The sequence below is a fragment of the Diospyros lotus genome, chromosome 12, assembly GCF_014633365.1.
Source record: "Diospyros lotus cultivar Yz01 chromosome 12, ASM1463336v1, whole genome shotgun sequence".
NCBI lineage: Eukaryota > Viridiplantae > Streptophyta > Magnoliopsida > Ericales > Ebenaceae > Diospyros > Diospyros lotus.
In genome coordinates, this window is record NC_068349.1 from 22,186,314 (window position 1) to 22,210,629 (window position 24,316).

General features: G+C 36.5%; 1 protein-coding gene across 1 annotated transcript; it reads right to left on the reverse strand.

Moving 5' to 3' along the window:
- Positions 1-20,336: 20,336 nt before the first annotated feature.
- On the reverse strand, positions 20,337-21,789 carry LOC127787569 (uncharacterized). Its single transcript, XM_052315631.1, has 3 exons — positions 21,484-21,789; positions 20,623-21,384; positions 20,337-20,342 (listed from the first exon to the last, which is right to left on the reverse strand). The coding sequence occupies exons 1-3, from the start codon at positions 21,787-21,789 to the stop codon at positions 20,337-20,339; spliced, it is 1,074 nt and encodes a 357-aa protein (XP_052171591.1).
- Between the last annotated feature and the right edge of the window lie 2,527 nt (positions 21,790-24,316).

The following is a 24,316-nucleotide window of genomic DNA, read 5'->3' on the forward strand; positions in this document are numbered from 1 at the left end:
ATATGTATAATTGGTCGATAGTTAAGTATCATCTGTTTACAGATTGATACTTTTTGCCAACACATATGATAAAACAAAGAGAAACCAACCAAATTTGGCACGTTTAGCAATTTCTCACATCACAAAATTATTTTAATGAATTATCATTCCTAATTCACTCCTAAAGTATTCAAATTTTTCTTTATCAAGAGGTCTTGTGAAAATATCAGCAATTTGATGATTTGTATCTATAAAGTCAAGTTCTACATCCCCTTTTTGCACATGATCCCTGATAAAATGGTGCTTAACCTCAATGTGCTTAGTTCGAGCATGAAATGCAGGGTTTTTGGTTAATGCTATTGCACTTGTGCTGTCACTCTTTATTGGAATATTTTGAAGTTTTATGCCATAATCTTATAGTTGATGTTTCATCCATAAGATTTGAGCACAACAACTTCCAGCTACTACATATTCAGCTTCGGTGGAAGAGAGTGCGACGGTATTTTGCTTTCTACTAGAGAATTGCCTAGAAATTGGCACGAGCTACTAGTGCTTTTTCTATCGATTTTGCACCCATCATAGTCAGCATCAGTATACACTTCAAGAGAGAATTCATTTGACTTAGGATAGAATAATTCTATATTAGATGAGCCTTTTAAGTATCTTAAAATTCGTTTCATAGCTTTAAGGTGAGATTCCTTAGGATCGGATTGAAACCTAGCACACGCTAAACACGATATCTGACCTACTTACTATTAGATATAATAAATGTAACACCCCACTTTCTCGAGCGTGTTATAACTTAGGAAAATTCTGGATAATAATTTTTTTCTATTTAAAACTATAACTAAACCATATAATTGCTCTTATCCATCTCAAAATTCTCATGCATTTATCTCGAAAAAGAATCATCATAAACATTAAATGCATAAGCTAGAATTGAACCTAACATCTTAAAATTAATCATAAATCAATTCTTATATCCTCATTTACCATAAATAAGATTATTCATCATCATTCCTCAAAATGTTTAGAATTCGAAATAGTAGAACTTAAATACATGGGCTACAGAACATAGATTCAATTCATCATGCACTTTGCTAAGTGTCATTTCATGCCTCATTCATCCTCGTATCTGCTACAATCTCCATCTGGAATGTTTGAATATTCTAGAGGCAAAGCTTAAGTTAGATGACGAATCTGTAAGTAAAGGAACAAAACATTTAATGCACGTGTATGAATGTAATGCACATAACATCATAACTCTCATGTTTGGGTTAATCGCACCTTAAGATTACCCGTCATTTTTACAATCTCCCTGTCAGACTGAGGTGTATGGGTGCACCATTGGCAAAGTAATGGCGCTAGTACCTAATCTCAAACCCATGCAATGTATGATCGTGAATCTCATTATGCTCATATGCATACTTTGTCATTAATACATGTAAATGCAATCTACATGACATGTTTACATCAAGACATGACAACATGATGAAAACATATACATACAATCAGGTTCTTGGGGTCGAACCACTTACCTTCTCAAGCTTATTGGGCTACCTCGATATTTGCGCATTACCACAAAATACGTGCATCACCTTGATTTGTGATGTTGGCCAACTGTCATACCACCCCCAACGCCAGTTGCGATGTTGGCCCGCTGCTGCAACAGCAGCGAAGCTGCTGCCATGGCCGCACCTAACCATCATCCACCATCGCACATGCCACAATGGCTTGTCGCGGCCTCATCATCAGTCATTGCAGCCTTCAGAACCACCATCACGACCCCTAGACGCTGTAACCAGCCATTATTGCTCCTGTTCACCCGACCCTCATCGCGACAGCCATGGTCGCTGCTGCTCGCCTCTAGCCGCCACAATTGGCCACCTCCCTCTCTCGATCTCTCCTTCGATCCCTCACTCTCGGTCATGGCTCTCAGGAGCCCTCTCTCTTTCTCTTGTTCGCTCTCAGATCTCGGCCACAATCCTAAGGCAAAAATTGGATTTTTTTTGCTTCACTGAAGAAAATTGGCCTCCAGCTCACGCACAGCCATATATATATAACACATTAAATCCCTCAATTTCTCCATAATTTCACTCCAAGTTTCCTTCATTCCACTTAGAAATTAATTAAATACACTTGGGCCCTCCAAGCCTTAAATTATTATCATTAAACCACACCAAATCTTGATTTTCTAAAAATTAATAACCGGCATCTACTCAAAAATGTCTATTTTGTCCTTGGGCCCTCACAGGACCTTTGTTTCATCCCGAACCCACCTCAGGCTTAATCCTTACAAAAAATCGGAACCCCCTTAGGGTTCCGTTGACTTCTCGAAAGTCCCCTACGACAATTTGGGTTTTCAGCCTAAATCATAGCTGTACCGAAAACTATCTCAGTTATGACTTCTTTTAATACCATAAATCCTATCTCACAACGCTTATTAAGACCATATCATTTTCCATAGACATTTACACTCTGGGGCATTCCCTACAGTTGATTCAGTACTGATAACTATACGAATTTATACTTTAAGCCTCAAATCTTCTGAGAATTTCACTTATGGCCCATGTTAAAATTACTCTTGAGCCCTTTAAAAATTTGAGATATTACAATATAGATCCAATCATGTTTCTAAATAGCTTATTGTCTACCTTTTGTCCTATCTCATCTTTATCCAAATATGATGAACTACTCATAGGTGTAGCTATAGGTTTGCTATCTTGAACACTAAATTTCTTAAGAAGATCCTTAATGTATTTTTGATGGGATACGTAAGTTTCTTCATCTTGTTGTCTTATTTGCAACCCTAGAAAATATTTTAATTCTCCCATCAAACTCATTTCAAATTCTCCTTGCATTAAATTTGCAAATTTATCACAGAGATTTATTGGTGGATCCAAAGATGATGTTATTGACATATATTTGAACTAATAGAATGTCTTTGCCTTGTTTCAAACCATATAAAGCTTTAGAAAGTTTGAACACATGATCCTCAAATTTTGGATCCTTGAAGCCGGGAGGTTGTTCTACATATACTTCTTCATTTATGTAACCATTTAAGAATGCACTCTTGACATCCATTTGATATAATTTAAAATCTTTATGACATGAAAATGACAATAGCATTCTTATAGCTTTAAGCCTAGCCACCAGGGCATAAGTTTCATCATAATCTATTCCTTATTCTTGGTTATACCCTTGAGCCACTAACCTAGCTTTATTTCTTGTAAAAATTCCGTTTTCATCCATTTTGTTTCTAAACACCCATTTGGTTCCTATGGTTGGGTGATGTTTAGGTCTTGGAACCAATTTCCACACTTCATTTCTTTCAAATTGATTCAATTCCCCTTGCATGACAATGATCCAATTTTCATCATTTAATTCATCCTTGATGTTTTTAGGCTCTATATGTGATATAAAGGTAGCATATTGACATTCATTTCTAATAGATGCTCTTGTCCTAATTCCTTTAGAAGGATCTCCTATAATATCATTATTTTCTACATATTTTCTTTCTCTTGGGAATGATGGTTCTTTTTCTTCTTGATGAATGTTTTCTTCATTTTGACTTTTTCTACTTGAGGATAGATGGTCTTGATGATCTGATGAGAGGTTCTCAAGATTCTTGCTTGACTCAATTTCATCTTCTTCTTGAGACTTAGGAAAGATGGAATTTTCATCATCAACTTTTACTTGAATAGATTCTTCTACTGCTAATGTTTTCTTATTGAATACTATATGCCTTACTTAGTACTGAGTATCCTAAAAATATACATTCATCACATTTGGAATCGAATTTACCCCAAGCATCCTTATTATTTAGAATAAAGCATTTGCTGCCAAAGATGTGAAAGTAAGCAATATTAGGTTTTCTTCCTCTATATAGTTCATATGGGGTTTTCTTTAAGATGGGTCTTATAGAAACTCTATTTAGAATATAACATGTTGTATTCATAGCTTCTACACAAAGATTTTTAGGGAGATTTTTGTCACACAACATGGTGTTAGCCATTTCTTGTAGAGACCTATTTTTCTTTCAACTACTCCATTTTGTTAAGGAGTTCTAGCATGAGAAAAGTTATGTTCAATACCATCATCTTCACAAAAATGTTAACATGTTCATTTTCAAATTCTCCTCCATGATCACTCCATATATTTGAAATACATATACCTTTATCTTTTTGAACTCTTTCGCAAAATATTTCGAATTGTTTATACACTTCTTTTTTAGAGGCAAGGAATATGACCCAAGTAAACCTAGAGTAGTCATCTATAATGACAAGAGTATAATGTTTTCCTCCTAGGCTTTGGGTTTTCATAGGTCCAAAAAGATCTAAATGAAGCAGTGTTAGAAGGTCTAGAAGTTGAGACTTCATTTGAGGGTTTAAAGGATATACTTATTTGCTTGCCTTTCATACATGCATCACAAATGTGATCTCTTTCATATTTTAACTTAGGTAACCCTTTAACAAGATCATGTTTTGATAATTTGTTAATAAGATTCATACTAGCATGACCTAGTATACTATGCCATAACCAAGTATTTTGAGATATGGTGGTTACTAGACATCTTTCTATACTAGATAAGGATAGGTCTAGGTAAATTATGTATACATTATCTATTCTATTTCCTACAATTTTTATCTCATTTGTTTTCAAACATGATACCTCACATGCATAGGTGTTAAAACACACTTTATTTCCATTGTCACACTGTTGGCTTATACAAATTAAATTGTGTTTAAGATCATCTACCGAAACAACATTTTCAAGCACAAAGTTGGGAAAACATATAGAGCCAATGCCATGAATTTTACCTTTTGAGTTGTCACCATAAACAACGTTACCTCCTTGTTCATATTTGTAGCAACCACTATTCAAGTTTGAGCCAATGCCATGTTTTAAGGAACCACTATCTAGAAACCACTTACTTCTAACAATATTTGTAGCAAGAGCGACCTCTTCAAGTTTAGCCATTAGAAAAATATTGGCTACTTCTTCATCTTGATCTTCATCTCCCGATGAGAAGTCATTCTCGCTCCATGCAGCTAAGGCTTTCTTCTTCCCTTTCCATTTCTTTTTCTTTAAGAGAGGACATTCAATCCTTATATGACCTATTTTCTTGCATTCATAACATCTAATTTCTTTAGAACCTTTTTCCTTTTGTTCATTATCTTTCTTAAAACACCTTCTTTGATTGAATTTACCATTTCTCATAAATCTATTAAATCTCCCAGTAAACATTGCAAAGTTTTCGGCATCACTATCTTGTGAATCTTGATTATCGGTTTCTACCTTAAAAGCTATCTTGATTATCGGTTTCTATCTTGTGATTATCGGTTTCTACCTCAAAATTTTTCTAACTTTTTCTCCATTTGCATATGTTTTTCCTAGTGATTCTAAACCCGAAACTATATCATTAAATCTAGTGAACATATCCTTTATAGATTAATCCTTTTTCATGGAAAATAATTCATAATCATGAACAAGTAAACTAATTTTTGTTTCTTTTACTTGTTTTGTACCTTCATGTGTTACCTCTAACTTGTCCCATATTTGTTTGGCAATCTTGCAAATTGAGATATGGTTGAATTCTTCTACACTTAGGGCACATATCAATGCATTCATTGACTTTGCATTGATTTCCATGTTTCTCATTTCCTCTACCGTCAACTCATCATTTTCTCCATCTCGACTAATGTGATTTGCTTCTTGATGGCTTGCATAAGAGTGGAATCCTGGATAAGATAAATTTACATTCTTGTTTTCCAATAGTTATAGTTCATACCATCAAATAAAGGTGGACAAGTGGTACTTTGACCCTCGAATTGGGATGAGCAAGCAAAATGAGCCATAGATGGATCTTGTCCCTAGGTTGTTAGACCTATTTGAAGAGATTGGGAACTTGGCTCTGATACTAATTGATAGAACTGAATAGATATGGAAACAATACCTAAGAGGGTGAATTGGGCTATTTAAAAATTTGATATAAAACTGAAAGATTTCTTACTCGACAAATATGAAAATTTTAATTCTCGTTAAAAGATGAATGACACAATTGCAAAACACAATTTAGGATATGAAAAATAAGCACAATAACAAGACACAAGCGATTTATAGTGGTTCGGCTTAAACAAACCTAATCCACTACCTTAGCTCCTCACTAAGGATTTTAAAACAAAGCACTATAACCCTCCTATCTTACTAAATAGGCCCTTTAGCACCAAGCTAGGAAAATACTATCCTCTTACTTTAACAAGCAAGCCCTCTAGAAAAGCTAGGTATTAAAAATCCTCCTACAAGCGATATAGGCCCTCTAGCACAACAAGTTAGGTAAATACAAGATGTTAGATAAGATAGTGTCTGAGAAACAATATTCTCAGTTACAAGTTCTCTTAAAAAAAATGAAGACAAGGCTTGAAAATGAATTGCACAAAATAAAAACAAAACCTTGAAGAGAGAACACTTTCACTAATGAAGCACAATAATAGTTTCATCACTTAGGAGCTTGTAGATAGATAACTTGGTTCCTTTGAAATCTCTTTTTGACTTGTATTTATAGTCTCTTGAAAGCCCATGCTCGAATCAAGCCATTGTAAGTGTCTACCTATTCTATCTCACAAGTGGACGGATTGTGACAAGTACTATAGTGATGAATAGAGTGTCGTACCCACGAGGACTAACTTTTGACGTTTACTCTAACTGATTTAACCTTAACCTAACACACACATTGATATAGCTATTAACAATGACTTTAATTGTAATGCAAACTAATTGACTAATAAAAGATGCAACTAAAACAATTTCTTTGATTCAAAAACTCATAAGGATAAGGCACTAGGGTTTGTGAATCCACCGTCAGCCTTCTATGATTCAATTGTTCATTACTCGGATCTTGTTATTCCTTATCTTAGGTTGAAAATCGATGATCCAATTACAACCAAAAGCCTCTCTCGATGGTCATTCAGTTCTCTCAAGTCAACCTTCAAACATATAAACATGCATTCAATCATGGTGATCATCACAAAATGATTTCACAGGGCATAACGATATCTCTACCTATTATAGGACCCTACCTTGTTTACTACCATGTCTAATCCGTACTGAATCTCTCGAAAGAAATACCAATCACAAATACGTTTCAATGGTGATCAGGCATCAAAACGACATTATGAACATAACAAACAATCAACCCGAATGAACAAGAAAATAACAAACCAAGTAACTTTAAATCAAACCATTAGAAGTTGAGGTTTCATCATTCACCCTATCTATAAACACTTAGCAATGCATTCTTACAATCAAAAGAAAAAGAAAAGAGTCGGAGTCCATATCAGAGATTGAGAAAGAGAAAGAGAAATACAACCAAAAGTATAGTTTGCCTTCTTTCATGCCCCTTCAATCTTTCGTCGACTCCTCCCCCTTCCAAAACTCCCCAAATCCCTCAAGAATAAGTCTTTATATAGTTCTTTTTAGGTTATTAAAGTCGTGCATAGCGAAAACTCTTGTTTCCCATTGAATTGGATGGAGACGGGCAGAAATTGCGCTTTGAATTGAAGTTTAGAACTCTACTGCGGTCCTACCACGGTATGCTTGTTGTTGTAGACTCGTGAGCTCTAGTTAGCAATTCCTAAAGTGGTTTTACAGTGGTATGCATTCTGTTGTAAGATCGTGAGCTCTAGAAACTAATTCTTATAGTTGTCCTACAGCAGAATGCATACCGCTGTAGGCCACTAGATTTCTTCCTTAGCCTCTTTCTTCATCGCTTTTCACTTTTCACTCTTGTTCCACTTTCACTTTCTCTATCTCATTTTAAGTTGATAGCTGACCATGCCTTCAAGTTTTATTTCCACTCCTATCATGCACCAAAATCGTTTCTTTTTGTTCCATGTCCGCTTTGCATGTGATGTGTACCTATATTGACAATATCGAGCCCAAAATGAGTAGAAATCATGTTCATTGAATACTTAAATGCTAAGCTTGAACCACTAAATAAGAGTGAAAAATATAATGATCAGTAAGTAGAGAGAGCATTTGAGAGTAGTGGATGAATTAACCATTATGTGTTTCTGTGAAACAAATGGTTGACAGATGCAAGGCATCGATCGACAGTTCATTTGAGACTGTCGATAGTTCCTTGTGCAAACATTCTATCAGTTGATAGATGCATAAGCATTGGTCGACAGATGGTTTGCCCACTATCGAAGCACAAAGGATTAGCATTCTATAGGTCGACAGGTGCAAGAGCATCAATCAACAAATTCATAAAAAATATAAGGCTAGTAGACAGACGATGAGGTATCTGTCGACAGATGAAGCCATCCTTCAAAATATGCATACTGTTAGTCGACAGATGCATTAGCATCGATCGACAGATGAAGGTCAATACAAAGGGTCAGTCGAGAGATAACAAACAATCTATCGACAAATGGATGTCATTTCAAAAGACAATTGTTCTATCTGTTGACAGATGCATAAGCATCAGTCAATAGTTGGGCCAAAATTTGAAAATCGATCGACATGTCATTTTGACCAGTCGACAGTTGACCTTACTGATTTTGAAGATTTTGCTTCATTTTGAACCAATTTTGACTAATGACACATATGATCTTTTGAATATAAATTTTTAGAATTATATGTATAATGCTTTGGAAAAATGTTTTGTTTATCTTAATGACAAATAGTTTTCAATAGAAGGTTTGAGAAAAATAAAAGACATTTTTCATCATCAAAACTAAATTCCTCATGTTTGAACATAGATCGATCATACAATTCATCACTATTAACAATCTTGTATCGGTGTTTTTCTTGGCTACGGAGAGTTAGTTCCCTCTCCAATTTAATTGTGGAATGAAGGTAGGATTTCATAAGCCAGAGCTGGAGTGTGGATGTGTGGCCAAGAGTGTTTGTAAGTGTGTCTTTTTTTCCCATTATTTTGTTACTCCAAAATGCATGTAGGGCCTTGGAATTATACATTTGGGGGTTTTCATGTGAGTGTGTGCCTGGTCACGAGCATAATAGTGATTTAAATATTTTTGTGGTTGGACACGAGCATTACATTATGCATGCGATTTCCTATATGGTCGAGGCTTGGCATGATGCAAGGCTTATGGGGGCTTTGTATCACGTTATGGCCTACTATGTAACACCCCCTCCCCCAAGCTACCCTATTCCCAGGGCAACCTAAAAGAGAGAGCGCTACGGATCATGAAAGGATCAATAACCAATCACAAGCATACATACATAAAGCATCCATCACCAAATCCATATCAATATAACAGACCTCAAGGATTACAATCATAGATCTATTTAGGTTATATAAAACAAAATAGGTTCTATACAATCACAACATCATCTCTCAAGACCTTTAACGAGAGCGTAGACTCGCACGCGCACACTACTACCCATCCCTCTTGCTTGACTCCTTGCCAGCTATACCTTTATCTTTACCTAGAATGGAGGAGAGTACAATGTGAGCTACAAAGCTCAGCAAGTATAAGAAACGAGAAGGAAAAATATGGAGGATAAAAATCTGATATAGGTATGGTGGGCCAACAAGCATATAGATGTGGGTAATAGATTATAACTCAGGAACCACACACCCACCCATAATGGTAATGTCATGCATAACACACATAAAAGCTGGTAAACACATAACTGGCCAGTGGCCTCACATAAGAATATAAAATGCATCACAATACATACCAACCTATAGCTGATACATGCACCTAGAGAAATTGTGATAACATGTGGACCATAGGTCCTATCTCATATACCTGGCTATAGCTATACATACATATATATATAATCTCACCCATGGTCGTCACCACTGGGCACGCCCCTCTATCATCACTACAATAGCATAACCCAGTCAGGCTAGTGCCTACTGGTTTGGGGAGATATATCCCGGTAGTACATAACTACAATATGCATATTCATCTCTGTCCATGTCTTTTCAATGCACATGCAACATATAGAGTGGCCACATACAAATTGCACGTGTGATAGAAATAATAGTCTATGCCCATGCTCACTTATGAGATATGATGCTAGTGATCAAACCAAAACGTGCTCATGATGCACAGTTACCATACATCCAAGACATGCCATGGAAATGAGTAAGACAAGCAATTTAAAGTTATTTTCCAGTTCATAAATATGATCAACACAGCTAACAAGTAGCACTAGAACATGGATTTCTTGCTTAAACCTCAAGAGCACAGTGAGATATTCTAGGGCATATGAACAATAATAGGGCATAGAGAAGAGACAAGTCTCCCATGCAAAATTCCAATCAAAACTCCATTCCTTAGGAATAGTGGGGAGGAACAAACCCCACATGGCCATTAAAAACTTCCCCCAAGTTTAAGTAACAAAGCCACAACCAAGATCCCAAAACCTGTATCCCAACTTAATAGCAAGATAGAGTCCAAGGAAAGGAAGAAAGAAAAAGGAACTTGCCTTCTTACACCTTCTATGTTGCTTAATAATCGCTAAACACTCCTTGGATAATAGGGTTTAGCTCGCTGTTGAAGAAAAGGAAGAGGGTTTGAAGAAAATACCATGACTTACGAGAGAGAAAGACCTCGAGTTTATCTCCTCTATTTTTTTTTTTTTTTTTTGTTGATATTTTCCCATAGTTTCCCTCTTTTATATTTTCCTCATAAGTTATACTTATCCATTCATTTACTTTCCCAAATCTAGAATTTTCTATGTGTTTCCCGAGTCAATGGCAGTTTGGATGATATATATATATACATGTATTCATAGTGTGTAAGAGATATTTGGATGTAAGATTTAAAAAATGTGAGAACTATTCGAATATAGCTTAGGTCATTTGGATGAGAGGCCCAAGCATTGTGAGGGCCATTCAAATGATACAGTGAGCCATTTGGATGGCTCACTTAATTCTACTCCTAGCTCATTCGAATGGAAAGGTGGCAGTTTTGATACCTCTATGAATTTTGGGTATAACTATCTCTTCTGAGATCTAATTGAGGTGATTCAAGATGATATAGAATGACAAGAGAAATATCTACAACTTTCATGTTTTAAGTTTTGAGATATTCAGACTTTAACATGGTCAAAATTGGGCTACACATTGAACATCACACACAAAAAAATAGGCAATCCGAATTGTTCCACACCCAATTCGAATTTCCCACTTCCAATCCGGATTGCTCACTGTAGAATCCTAATCAGCCTCACTAATGCTACATTTCAATGCCCTCAAGTCATCTAGATTGCTAGAAACAAAGCCCACGGCCCATCCGGATAGCTCATGTGCCATTCAGATGCCTTCACCTCAAATCCGAATGCTTTCATGCCATATCCGGATGCCTCAACCTCTATTCGCATGTTTTCCTATCCGACTATCTTCATGCCTCATTCAGATCTTTCAATATATGTACCTACACCACACCTTGACTCTCAAATATTTATAAAATAATCACCCAAAAATGATATGTTACACATCAAGGCTATACAAAACCACCTCAAGGCATAATAAAACATTACATTACCAAATTTGAGTCGTAACATACTATGCCACCACCCTTATTTGTTATGCATTTGCATGGTTCATGGCGCCAGTTCTCGTATTATAGTTATACGGTCTTGAGTAATCCAAATCGAGTTTGTGTTCACAAATGTTCTAGCGTGCCAAGTGAGTTTCAGCTCGAGTATGAGTGTTGGTCGCTCCCACCCGAGCGAGCTTCGGCTTTAGCTATAGGTACTACTTGCCTTCAGGGCAGCAGCAACAGGTTTGTGATATGGATTTGGGTGCTAGTGCATTTTTATTTGGGCACCAAAATCTAGTATGTCTATATCTTTGTTATGTAGTTGGTACTTATTATTTCATATATGATTGGTTGACATGCTTTGCATGAGTTTTGTATTCTTTAGCTCTTAATTCTTATCAACCTTTCCTTCTAATATACTTGTCGAGTCTTATGACTCACTCTTGCTTCTCTTCATTCCAGGTAAGGGCAAGGCCAAAGTTGAGGGTGAGTCTAGTGGTGCCGGACCTACCTAAGTAAATGGTGTGCAGGGACGTACATGTTAACCTTACCATGCAATAATGTTGTATGACAGGGTTGTTGTGTCATTTGAGTTATGTGTGAGTTAGCTTGTATATATGTAAACCCTGTAGCCATGTGGGCTAGTTTTGTTTTGAAATGCATGCCGAGGTTGTGGTTTTTGCTTCTACTGCCAAATTTATTATCAGGTGTATGTGAATCCAGGTGTGCATGCATGGTATGTTTGCCTCCCTTTTGTTTTTGTTTTTTTTTCCCTTGGAGCCACCCGCTAGGGTTCTTCGGGTTGGTTAAAGGATCCAGGTGGGGGGGGGGGGGGGTCCCACAAAAGTTGTTTGGGCACTAAAAGCTTGTGGATGATTTGTTTTCACAAATTTGCTTGACATCCAACTGAGATTTCAAAGTCATTTTTTTATGGATGTGTCAAGCATGAAGAGAAGAGGAAGGTGAAGAAGAAGATCACCCCTCATTTTACCAATCAAGAGTAAGAGATATTTAAATTTCATTCTTGATGGTATTTTCTCTAAACTCCCTTTGCTATTAATTTTGATGATAATGAATTATGAGTTTACCCTTTATGATTTTGTTAAAAACTAGTACTGATTTCTAAAATTACGAGAGAGTTATAGTGTTTTGATATATGCATTGGATAAGGGAGAAAATAAAATTTGTTGATGTGTGTTAAAGAATGTTGTGTTGGTAGATGTTCTTAAGCACAACCTAATTATCATAAGTCAATTGTGTGACAAGAGACATAAAGTATGCTTTAATGTTAATTCATATAATGAATCATGTCTCAAAATAAATAAAAATATATATAAGTAACAGGATAGAAAATGTACTTAGAATAGAAAAATGCTTCGTATCCACTATTTCTCAAACATTTAGCTATATCATAAGAGACTAGGTCATGTGAGCATGAATGTTGTTAACAAATTATTCAAACATGAACTTGTTAGAGCATTGCCTAAGATCAAATATGAAAAAGACCAAGTTTGTGTTGCATGTATGAAAGACAAATAAATAAGTATATCATTTAAGCCTAAAAATGAAGTATCAACCCCTAGGCCTCTAACTCCACTTCATTTAAATATTTTTAGTCCTATGAGGACGCTAAGCTTATGTTAGAGTTATGCCCCACAAACCAATTATATTTTATGTAATTGATCATACTTTATATTGGGATTCTTTATCTTCAATTAATTGTTATTGCAAGGTATTATGTTTTTATTTGTCATTGATGGCTGTCATCATTATTTATTGCGATCTATACTTAACGAAGTCCATAGATCAAATAGGCTCATGGAATATGGTCGTGCATAGAGATGACGATCATGAAACATATTCCTTATAAGCCTTGATCTTAAATGTTCCTAGTCATAGAGTTATTAAGAATGGAAACAAATAACTCGGATAGACTAGCACATATGATGCATGCTCAATCAGGAGAATATCTTGTTTCATGGACATTGGTATGAAGACACTAGTGTTGAAGGCTTATGAATGTTGATACATGATTCATCACTTATCGTCATGATGAGAGGATGTCCTATGTATTCCAATGGTTTCATGACTGAGAAAATCCTTGGCCAAGGTGAGGTTGGAATCAAAAGGTGTTTTGATTTCACCTATCAAGTCATAAGTTTGGAATGGATACATAGTTATTGAATGCTCAGGGTTTTGTCATAAAACCATACCCTAAATTCAGTTGAGACATAGATTGATGAAAGGATTTTACTGCACGATAATTGTAATTGAAAAGGTCTGTGATTATTTCATCATTGGCTAGGTATTCATCATTGAAAAGGCAAAAGCCTACAAACATAGGGCGAAGAATACCCTGCACCAACCAAACAAAAGGAACACACGCCCTCAACAACTGAGAGGAACCAAAATCAACAAAGATAAAACTAAAGACATGTAAAGCAAAGCCTAACTCAAGTCGGGTCTGCAAGTACAGGCCGCCTTGCACTAGAAACCTACTTAACCTTGAGAAGCACATGATATGTAGGGTTAACCATGATATGTAAGGTATTCATGGCATGTTACTAGACGTTAACCATGATATGTAGGGTTTTAGAATTAATTTGATTACTTTTAAAACTATTAATTAAATATTTTAATTAAGAAGCCCATGAGACGTGTTTAATTAATCCAATAAGTTGGACCCTAATATAGCCCAATAGAAATTGGCTCCTACATCTAGTCTAATGATGGACCTAAGGAGTCACACACTTAGATCGAGCTCATTCCACAATTAAAAGAAAAAATAGTCAGCCCAATGTGATTAAGGGTCGGGCCTAAAGTGTTTAGGGTTTTCTATGGCGTGATTAGGGTTCTTGAACTCTATTTATATGCCACTTAAGAAGCTAAAAATGGGTGAAGAAAATTCATTTCTCTCAAAGGCATCTAGGGTTGCTAACACGACCAAGGACATTGTGGAAGGATCGATCATGTAGACTAACTTGGAGGAGATCGCACTTGCGTCTCTGTGGATCAGAATCAGACAGTTGCAAAAGCTACACGGTCATGGTTCCTAACAGCCTAGGTGGAAAACATTATGCTCTTGTCATTATAGATGACTACTCTAACTTTACTTAGGTAATGTTTCTTGCTTCATAAAGTCAAATGTTTAGACAATTTGAAACCTTTTTGATAAAGGTATATGTATCTCAAAAATTAGAGGTGAGCATGGTGGAAATTTTAAAATGAACAATTCAAGTACTATTGTGAGGTTCTAGTGCTAGATCACCTCAACAAAATGGGGTAGTTGAAAAAAAAAAGATTTTTACAGGAAATGACTAGAATTATGCTATGAGACAAAAATATTTTGGTCTAAACCATTAACACCTCATGCTATATGTTGAATAGGGATTCCATAAAGCCTATTTTAAAGTAAACCACCTATGAGTTATATATAGGTAGGTAACCAGAAAGTTATTTTCATGTTTTGGTAGTGCATGTTTTTATCCTTAACAATGATAAAGATTCTTCAGGTAAATTTGATGCTAAGAGTGATAAAGGAATTTTCTAAGGTTATTCAACTCAAAGCTAATCATATAGGGTATTTAATAAAATAACTCTACTTGTAGAAGCATCCATTCATGTAATAAGTTGAATTCAAATAATGGCATTCCTAAAATTCAAGAAGAAAATGAAAATGAATTAAGCAAAAATTTTGAAAAATTTTCATTAAATCATGGAAATAAACATTCATTTAATGATAACATTCCAAATGAAGAAAATGTATCTCATGAAAAAAGAGAACCATCAATTCCAAGAAAAAGAAAATATGTAGAAAATAATGAGATCATAGAAGATCCTTCTAAATGAATAAGAACAAGATCATCTTCTAGAAATGGGTATCAATTTGCTGACCTCTTATCTCAAATAGAATCTAAAAACATCAAGGAAGTCTTAAGTGATGAAAAGTGGATCATTGTCGTGCAAGAAAAGCTCAAGTTGAAAGAAATGAAGTGTGGCCATTAGTTCCAAGACCTAAAAATCACCCAACCATAAGAATCAAATGGGTGTTTAGAAACAAAATTAGAATTAAAGTTGGGTTAGTAGGTCAAGGGTATAATCAAGAAAAAAGAGTAGACTATGATGAAATCTATGCCCCTATAATAAGATTGGAAGTCTTAAGAATGTTGTTGGCATTTGCATGCCACAAGAATTTTAAGCTATTTCAAATGAATGTTAAAAGTGACTTTTTAAATGGATATAAATGAGAAAGTATATGTGGAACAACCTCTTGGTTTTGAGAATCCTCAAAGTGAGGATCATATGGTTAAATTTACAGAGGCAATATGTGATATAAAACAAGCCCTTAGAGCATGATATGAAATACTTAGAAAATCTCTTATAGAAAAAGGACTAAAGAGAGGTTACATAGATACCACTTTATTTATAAGAACTCATGGCAAAGAAATTCTACAAGCTTATATTTATGTTGTGACACCCGTAACTTACTTACATGCTTAATGATAATAATATTCATATAAAAATATTCGGAGCTTAAAACCAAAATCATACTTCCTTTAAATCAAATAAAATTCCAAGACATGCTTTATGGCATACATATAAGAAAAGATCAGAGTTCAACCCTAGAAACATTGTTTTCAAAAGGAAACTAAACTTAAGTTCTTGAAAATCCTTTTTAAACAAGCCACCACGCTCCACGTCCATGTCTTGGTCTCCTCATTCATGCTTATCTGGGGGAGGGGGAAACATAAGGGGGGTGAGATTATGCAAATCTCAGTAAGTACAAGAGAACCATCATATGTATTTAAACAAGTCATGACATAACATAACATATCATATGGAGACACGAGAGGTTCCACCAACTTGCAGGGGTAAGAACCCTCGTGCGTAGCGCTACCGAGCTCCGGTCCCGAAACTTGCGTGAACATAACATAACATGAGGGACCACATAACATAGTTCATAGTCATGCTTAAACATCATAAATAGTTCATAATGTACTTACCTTAACTTGGTTTGATAAGATTTGAATGTTGAAGGCTTCACCTTTACAAAAAGCTCAAAGCACTCCCGTCTAGCATGAATTTATCCCAACTTAGAATGAGGAAACCCTTGGCCATGAGCCCTATTTATAGGCTTGGAAACTTGGTCACCAAGTAAGTCACAATCATTTCAAATCTTTTCTAAATCTTTCAAGGTATTCCAATCATTTCAAATCTTCTAAAATATTCTCTAATCATTCCAAATCTTCTAAGATATTTTGCAATCATTCTTATCAAATCTTATCTGAATCAAATCTTATCCTTAAAGTCATCATGAGGCTTAATCTTTATCTCTAAAGTCATCATGAACACTTATCTTATCTCTAAAGTCATCATGAGCCTTCATCTTATCTCTAACATCATCATGAGGCTTTATCCCTATCCCTAAAATCATTTATGAGGCTTTTCTTGAATCTCCCAAGTGCCCTTAGGAAAAATGTTTCAAGAATTACACTTTGGCCCAAACTTTTCAGGTAATTGCACTTAGACCCTTTTCAACTTGGTCCCTAGGCCAATTTTTAATTGCATTTTAGTCCCCGAATAAAGGACTAATTACGCTAATACCCCTGGTTTTTAGGTAAATTACACTTTTACCCGAACCTCAATATTTACGATTTTGCCACTGGCTCAAAACTGAACCTTTATCTCAAGGCTTCTATAATCCCTTGAATGGACATATTTCCTCAAGTATTAGAAGCTAAAATAAAATCCCAAGTATTACATTATATTTTAGTTTAAAAATCTTGGGCGTTACAATCTACCCTCCTAAAAAAATTTTCGTCCTCGAAAATTTACCTTACTTCTTGTCATCAAACAACTGGGAATATTTGGATCGCATATCGTCCTCGCGCTCCCATGTTGCTTCTTCGACTGAATGATGTTTCCATAACACCTTGACCAATGGTATATCTTTATTGCGAAGCCTTCTTACCTCCCGAGTAACAATGCTTATTGGTGCCTCCTCATATTTCAGGTCTTGCTGTATCTCTAATGGTTGATGCTTTATTACATGGGTTGGGTCAGGGACATACTTTCTGAGCATTGATATGTGGAAAACGTCATGTACTGCTGAGAGATCTGGTGGTAAGGCTAGCTGATAAGCAACGTTCCCAACCCGCTTTAAGATCTCAAATGGGCCTATAAACTGAGGTCTAAGCTTTCCTTTCTTCCCAAATCGTAAAACTCCTTTTATGGGTGTAACTTTTAAGAATACCTTATCACCAATGGAAAACTCCAAATCCCTTCTTCTTTTATCTACATAGTTTTTCTGTCTATCTTGAGCCTTCTTCATACTATCTTTGATCTTTTCAATGGCTTGTACAGTTTGTTCCACAATCTCTGGACCCAAAATCTTCCGCTCGCCTACTTCATTCCAATGAACAGGTGATCTGCATTTCCTTCCATATAGCGCCTCATAGGGTGCCATGCCAATAGATGCATGGTGACTGTTGTTGTATGCGAATTCAATTAATGGTAGATGTTTCTCCCAATGTCCACCAAATTCTAGGGTACAAATACGAAGCATATCCTCTAAAGTTTGTATTGTCCTTTCAGATTGTCCATCTGTCTGAGGATGAAAAGCTGTACTAAAACTCAACTTGGTTCTCATGGCTCTGTGTAAGCTCTTCCAAAAGTTGGATGTGAACCTCGGGTCCTTATCTGATACAATGGAAACTGGAACACCATGTAGTCTTACTATTTCCTTAACATACAGTCGTGCAAGCTGATCCATTGTAAATGTCATCCGAATAGGTAAGAAGTGAGCTGATTTGGTAAGTCGATCCACGATCACCCAAATAGCCTCATGTCCTACTATTGATTTTGGAAATCCTACAACAAAGTCCATCGTCACATGTTCCCATTTCCACTCTGGAACCTCCAATGGTTGCAGTAACCCTGTTGGTCGTTGGTGCTCAGCTTTCACCTGCTGACATATCAAACACTTCTTGACAAATTTAGCTATGTCTTCTTTCATATTCCTCCACCAAAACACTGCCTTTAGGTCACGATACATCTTTGTACTTCCAGGATGTATAGAATAAGGAGTGGAGTGGGCTTCTTCTAGAATTTCTTGCCTTAGTTCCTCAAAGTTTGGCACACACAGTCTCCCTTGGTAGTAGAGTGTGTCATCACTAGCTATTGTGAAGTCCTTCCGCTTCTCAGTGTTAACCTCAGCTTTGATGTATTCAAAGAATTGGTCTCCCTTCTGATAGCTCTTAATCCGATCACGGAGAGTCGGTCGAACAGAGAGTGTTGCCATATGAGCATTAGAATTAGATGGCGTAGTAACAAACTTGAGGCTTAACCTCTCAAACTCCTTCCACAAAGGCTTTTGTGCTGTCAAAGCTGCTACTTGGCTCATTTTCTTTCTACTCAAGGCGTCCGCCACCACATTTGCTTTGCCGGGGTGATAGTGGATTTCACAATCATAATCCTTCACTAATTCCAGCCATCTCCTTTGCCTCATATTTAACTATTTTTGTGTGAAGATGTACTTAAGGCTCTTATGATCGGTATAAATGTCGCATTTACCTCCGTATAGATAGTGTCTCCAGATTTTCAATGCATGCACTACTGCAGCAAGTTCTAGGTCATGTGTAGGATAGTTTTGCTCATAAGGCTTCAACTGCCTTGATGCATACGCAACTACCTTACCTTTTTGCATCAATACGCATCCAATTCCTTGTTTGGACGCATCACTATAAATAACAAAACCTTCTGACCCTTGAGGAATAGTTAATACTGGCGCGTTGACCAGCCTCTTCTTTAATTCTTCAAAACTAGTTTCACATTTCTCTATCCATTCAAACTTAGTACCTTTGCGAGTCAACTGCGTCAAAGGCCCTGCCAATTTGGAGAACCCTTCGATGAACTTCCTGTAGTATCCAGCTAAACCCAAAAAGCTGCGAACCTCATTTACATTGGTTGGTCTTGACCAATTTAATACTGCTTCTACCTTGCTGGGGTCCACTTCTATTCCTTGAGCTGTGACAACATGTCCAAGGAATACCACTCGCTCCAACCAAAACTCGCACTTCTTGAATTTTGCAAATAGCTTCTTTTCCTTCAAGATCCCTAAAACAACCCTCAAATGTTTTTCATGCTCTTCTTCACTTCGAGAATACACCAATATATCATCAATAAAGACAATGACAAATTTATCCAAGTACTCATAGAAAACTCGATTCATTAGGTCCATAAAAACTCCAGGCGCATTAGTCAAGCCAAAGGGCATGACTAAAAACTCATAATGACCATACCGAGTTCTAAAAGCTGTCTTCGAGATGTCACTAGATTTGATCCTCAACTGGTGATATCCTGACCTTAGATCAATCTTTGAGAATACTTGTGCACCTTGTAACTGATCAAACAAGTCCTCGATCCTGGGAAGAGGATACTTGTTCTTAATAGTAATCTTATTCAATTCTCGGTAATCGATGCACATCCTCATTGATCCGTCTTTCTTCTTGACAAATAATACCGGTGCTCCCCAGGGGGATACACTTGGTCGAATAAATCCATTCCCCAAAAGTTCCTCTAACTGGGTTTTCAACTCGTGTAGCTCCTTTGGTGCCATCCTGTAAGGAGCTTTAGAAATAGGTGCAGAACCGGGCACTAGATCAATAGTGAACTCTACTTCTCGTTCTGGTGGCATTTCAGTCAAGTCATCAGGGAAAACCTCTGGAAAGTCCTTTACTACTTTAACGTCATTCACTGTTAATTCTTTTCCTCCCTTAACCACCACTGACATTAAGAATCCAATACATCCTTCCGACTGTAATAGTTTCTTGGCTTTTAATGCTGAAATAACACGGGGAAGGTATTTTGTCTCAGCTACTGAAAGGCAAAGTTCTATCCCTTTAGGATACTTACAAATTATTTCCTTTTCAAAGCATAGAATGGTTGCATGGTGCTTGGAAAGCCAGTCCATTCCCAAAATCACATCGAATTCTTGCATATCTAAGACATATAAGGTTGTTTCTAAAAACTTTCCCCCGACCTCCACCTTAGCTGTTCTTACTACATGATTCGTGCCTATTATATCTCCTGAGGGTATTGTTACTCCTAAGCGAGTACTTACATGTTCCACATGTGCATTGCATTTACTTGCAAACTTAGGGGATATAAAAGAATGGGTGGAACCAGAATCAAACAAAGTATAAGCATGTATTCTAGAGATGAGGATGTTACCTGCCAACACGTTGCGGTCCTGATCCTCCTTTTGTCCTGTGAGTGCATACACCCTAGCTTTCCCCTTAGGGGGATTTCCTGGCTTCTGTTGATATGGTTGTTGCTGCTGTTTCTTTACCTGACCCTTGGGACAGAATTTGGCAATATGACCCATTTCACCACAACTGTAACAGGCGCCGGTTCCCATGAGACACAGTCCAGTATGACGCTTCTGACATTTGCCACACACTGGGTTCAGTTGATAATACCCTGATGTTGGACCACCTTTTTTATTCTTCTTCGAATAATCCTGCTTTCCTTTACCTTTATCCTCCCACTTACGTTTTTCTAGTGGTCCAGACTGCGGTAGCTTGCTATTGCTGCTGGAGCTTTCTCTAAAGTTCGCCAGTTGAGCCTTAGCTAGCACCTCATGATACGTGCCTAACTCAAAAGTTACGACTGCCTGCCGTAAATCATCTCTCAACCCTTGTTCAAAGCGCCTTGCCTTCTTTTGTTCTGTATCCACTAAGGCAGGGGCAAAACGTGATAGCTCATCAAACTTCCTTTCGTATTCAATCAAGGTCAAGCTACCTTGTTTTAACATGAGGAACTCTGCTTCCTTCTGGTTACGAATGTTAGCGGGGTAATACTTCTTAAGAAAAAGTTCCTTGAACTGATCCCAGGTCCATACATGTCCCTGGGGTCGGGATCTGGCAGTAGAATCCCACCAATGCCTTGCTCCATGTTATAACATATATGTAGCGCAAGTTACCTTCCTAGGGTCTGGACAATCTATGAGATTAAAGATCCGTTCAATTGTTGCTATCCAATCTTCAGCTACTAGAGGGTCTAACCCACCCTCGAAAGTTGGAGGTTGAAGCTTCCAAAACTGGTCTACTAAGGTAGCATTGTTTCTTAGGTTTTCTTGGGGAGGTGCAACTGGTGGTGTGGCAAGTGGCGTCATGTTGTGAGTGGCATCAATGAACTGCATGAACTGCCCGTTGAGGTTGTTAGTTTCGCTAGCCTCATTTTGCGGCTGCCTGCCCCTACTATTGGCACTTCTTGCATGGGTTTCCATAACCTTATGTGAAAAAGAATAATTAATTCCTAAATGTAGGGTCCTTAAGGATAAAGAGTACTATTGTGGAACTTTGTATTAACTATGATTTGTTAGTCCATCGTTTCATATACCAATATGTATAACACGCAACTAAGGAGCTTCTAGGTAAGGAGGGGGGTCACGTGGACAACTTAAGTCCCAAGCTCGCCTTAGACAGTTTAGGTCTTTGTGACAAAGCCCTTAGCGCGGTCACACATATCAATAAACTCAATAATAGATGCATGTTTAATTACGATTCATTTTGCAACCTCTTCTTGATGGACTTGATACCTAATTGCTTTCATTCTAATAAGCCCTTCCTAAACAAGTATTTCTGCTATAATCATGAACTCTTGAGTTTGGAGCAATATCACTAGCGAAAAACGCATACTAATTAATGAAAAATAAGAATCATATCTCTCACATACTTATTCCAACATGAGCTTCATACGTGTGCATACATATAACAACATATGCTCGTAAATATAGCTTGAGAGAATAACTGCATAGTTAAGGGGGATATGACTTGCATGAGCATAGTATCCGTAAAGAATAAGCATAGCAATTCTTATAACTTACTCGGAGATCAGAAGCTTGAACGGGACGAGGTGGATTTTCATGTTTCCTTAAAAGCATTTCCTTAAAAATTTTACTAAAAGAAAAAAAAAAAATTTCTTTAAAAACAATTTGAGTCTATAGGAAAGTAAACTTTGCTCTGATACCACTATGTGACACCCGTAACTTACTTACATGCTTAATGATAATAATATTCATATAAAAATATTCGGAGCTTAAAACCAAAATCATACTTCCTTTAAATCAAATAAAATTCCAAGACATGCTTTATGGCATACATATAAGAAAAGATCAGAGTTCAACCCTAGAAACATTGTTTTCAAAAGGAAACTAAACTTAAGTTCTTGAAAATCCTTTTTAAACAAGCCACCACGCTCCACGTCCATGTCTTGGTCTCCTCATTCATGCTTATCTGGGGGAGGGGGAAACATAAGGGGGGTGAGATTATGCAAATCTCAGTAAGTACAAGAGAACCATCATATGTATTTAAACAAGTCATGACATAACATAACATATCATATGGAGACACGAGAGGTTCCACCAACTTGCAGGGGTAAGAACCCTCGTGCGTAGCGCTACCGAGCTCCAGTCCTGAAACTTGCGTGAACATAACATAACATGAGGGACCACATAACATAGTTCATAGTCATGCTTAAACATCATAAATAGTTCATAATGTACTTACCTTAACTTAGTTTGATAAGATTTGAATGTTGAAGGCTTCACCTTTACAAAAAGCTCAAAGCACTCCCGTCTAGCATGAATTTATCCCAACTTAGAATGAGGAAACCCTTGGCCATGAGCCCTATTTATAGGCTTGGAAACTTGGTCACCAAGTAAGTCACAATCATTTCAAATCTTTTCTAAATCTTTCAAGGTATTCCAATCATTTCAAATCTTCTAAAATATTCTCTAATCATTCCAAATCTTCTAAGATATTTTGCAATCATTCTTATCAAATCTTATCTGAATCAAATCTTATCCTTAAAGTCATCATGAGGCTTAATCTTTATCTCTAAAGTCATCATGAACACTTATCTTATCTCTAAAGTCATCATGAACAGTTATCTTATCTCTAAAGTCATCATGAGCCTTCATCTTATCTCTAACATCATCATGAGGCTTTATCCTTATCCCTAAAATCATTTATGAGGCTTTTCTTGAATCTCCCAAGTGCCCTTAGGAAAAATGTTTCAAGAATTACACTTTGGCCCAAACTTTTCAGGTAATTGCACTTAGACCCTTTTCAACTTGGTCCCTAGGTCAATTTTTAATTGCATTTTAGTCCCCGAAGAAAGGACTAATTACGCTAATACCCCTGGTTTTTAGGTAAATTACACTTTTACCCGAACCTCAATATTTACGATTTTGCCACTGGCTCAAAACTGAACCTTTGTCTCAAGGCTTCTATAATCCCTTGAATGGACATATTTCCTCAAGTATTAGAAGCTAAAATAAAATCCCAAGTATTACATTATATTTTAGTTTAAAAATCTTGGGCGTTACATATGTAGTAAATAATATATTTGGGTCCACAAATAAATTCCTATGCGATCAATTTGCAAATCTAATGCAAGGGAAATTTGAGTTTAGTATGATGGGAGAATTAACATATTATCTAGGATTGAAAATTAAGCAAGACGATGAAAGAATCTTTAGGTATCTTAAAGGATCATCAAATTTAGAATTATTCTATTCTAAATCAAATGAATTTGATCTTGCTACCTTAAACTTTGATTAAAAGAGCACTAGTGGCTCACATCAATTTTTAGGAAATTCTTTAATGTCATGGTCTACGGCGTAAAACATCAAAATAATATATCCTTTGAAAATATATAGAAATTTTGTAATTTATGATCTAAATTCTCAAAAGCCAAACTTGTTTTTCATTTTGACTATAATAGACATGCACGTATGCTTATTGGGCTAA

Bases quoted from the DNA above. Each gene is read 5' to 3' on its own strand.
- LOC127787569 (XM_052315631.1), bottom strand. From the start codon at position 21,789: ATGGAAACCCATGCAAGAAGTGCCAATAGTAGGGGCAGGCAGCCGCAA. The intron at 21,385-21,483 runs GTAACTTGCGCT...ACCTGGGATCAG, and splicing joins ATTGTCCAGACCCTAGGAAG to TTCAAGGAACTTTTTCTTAA.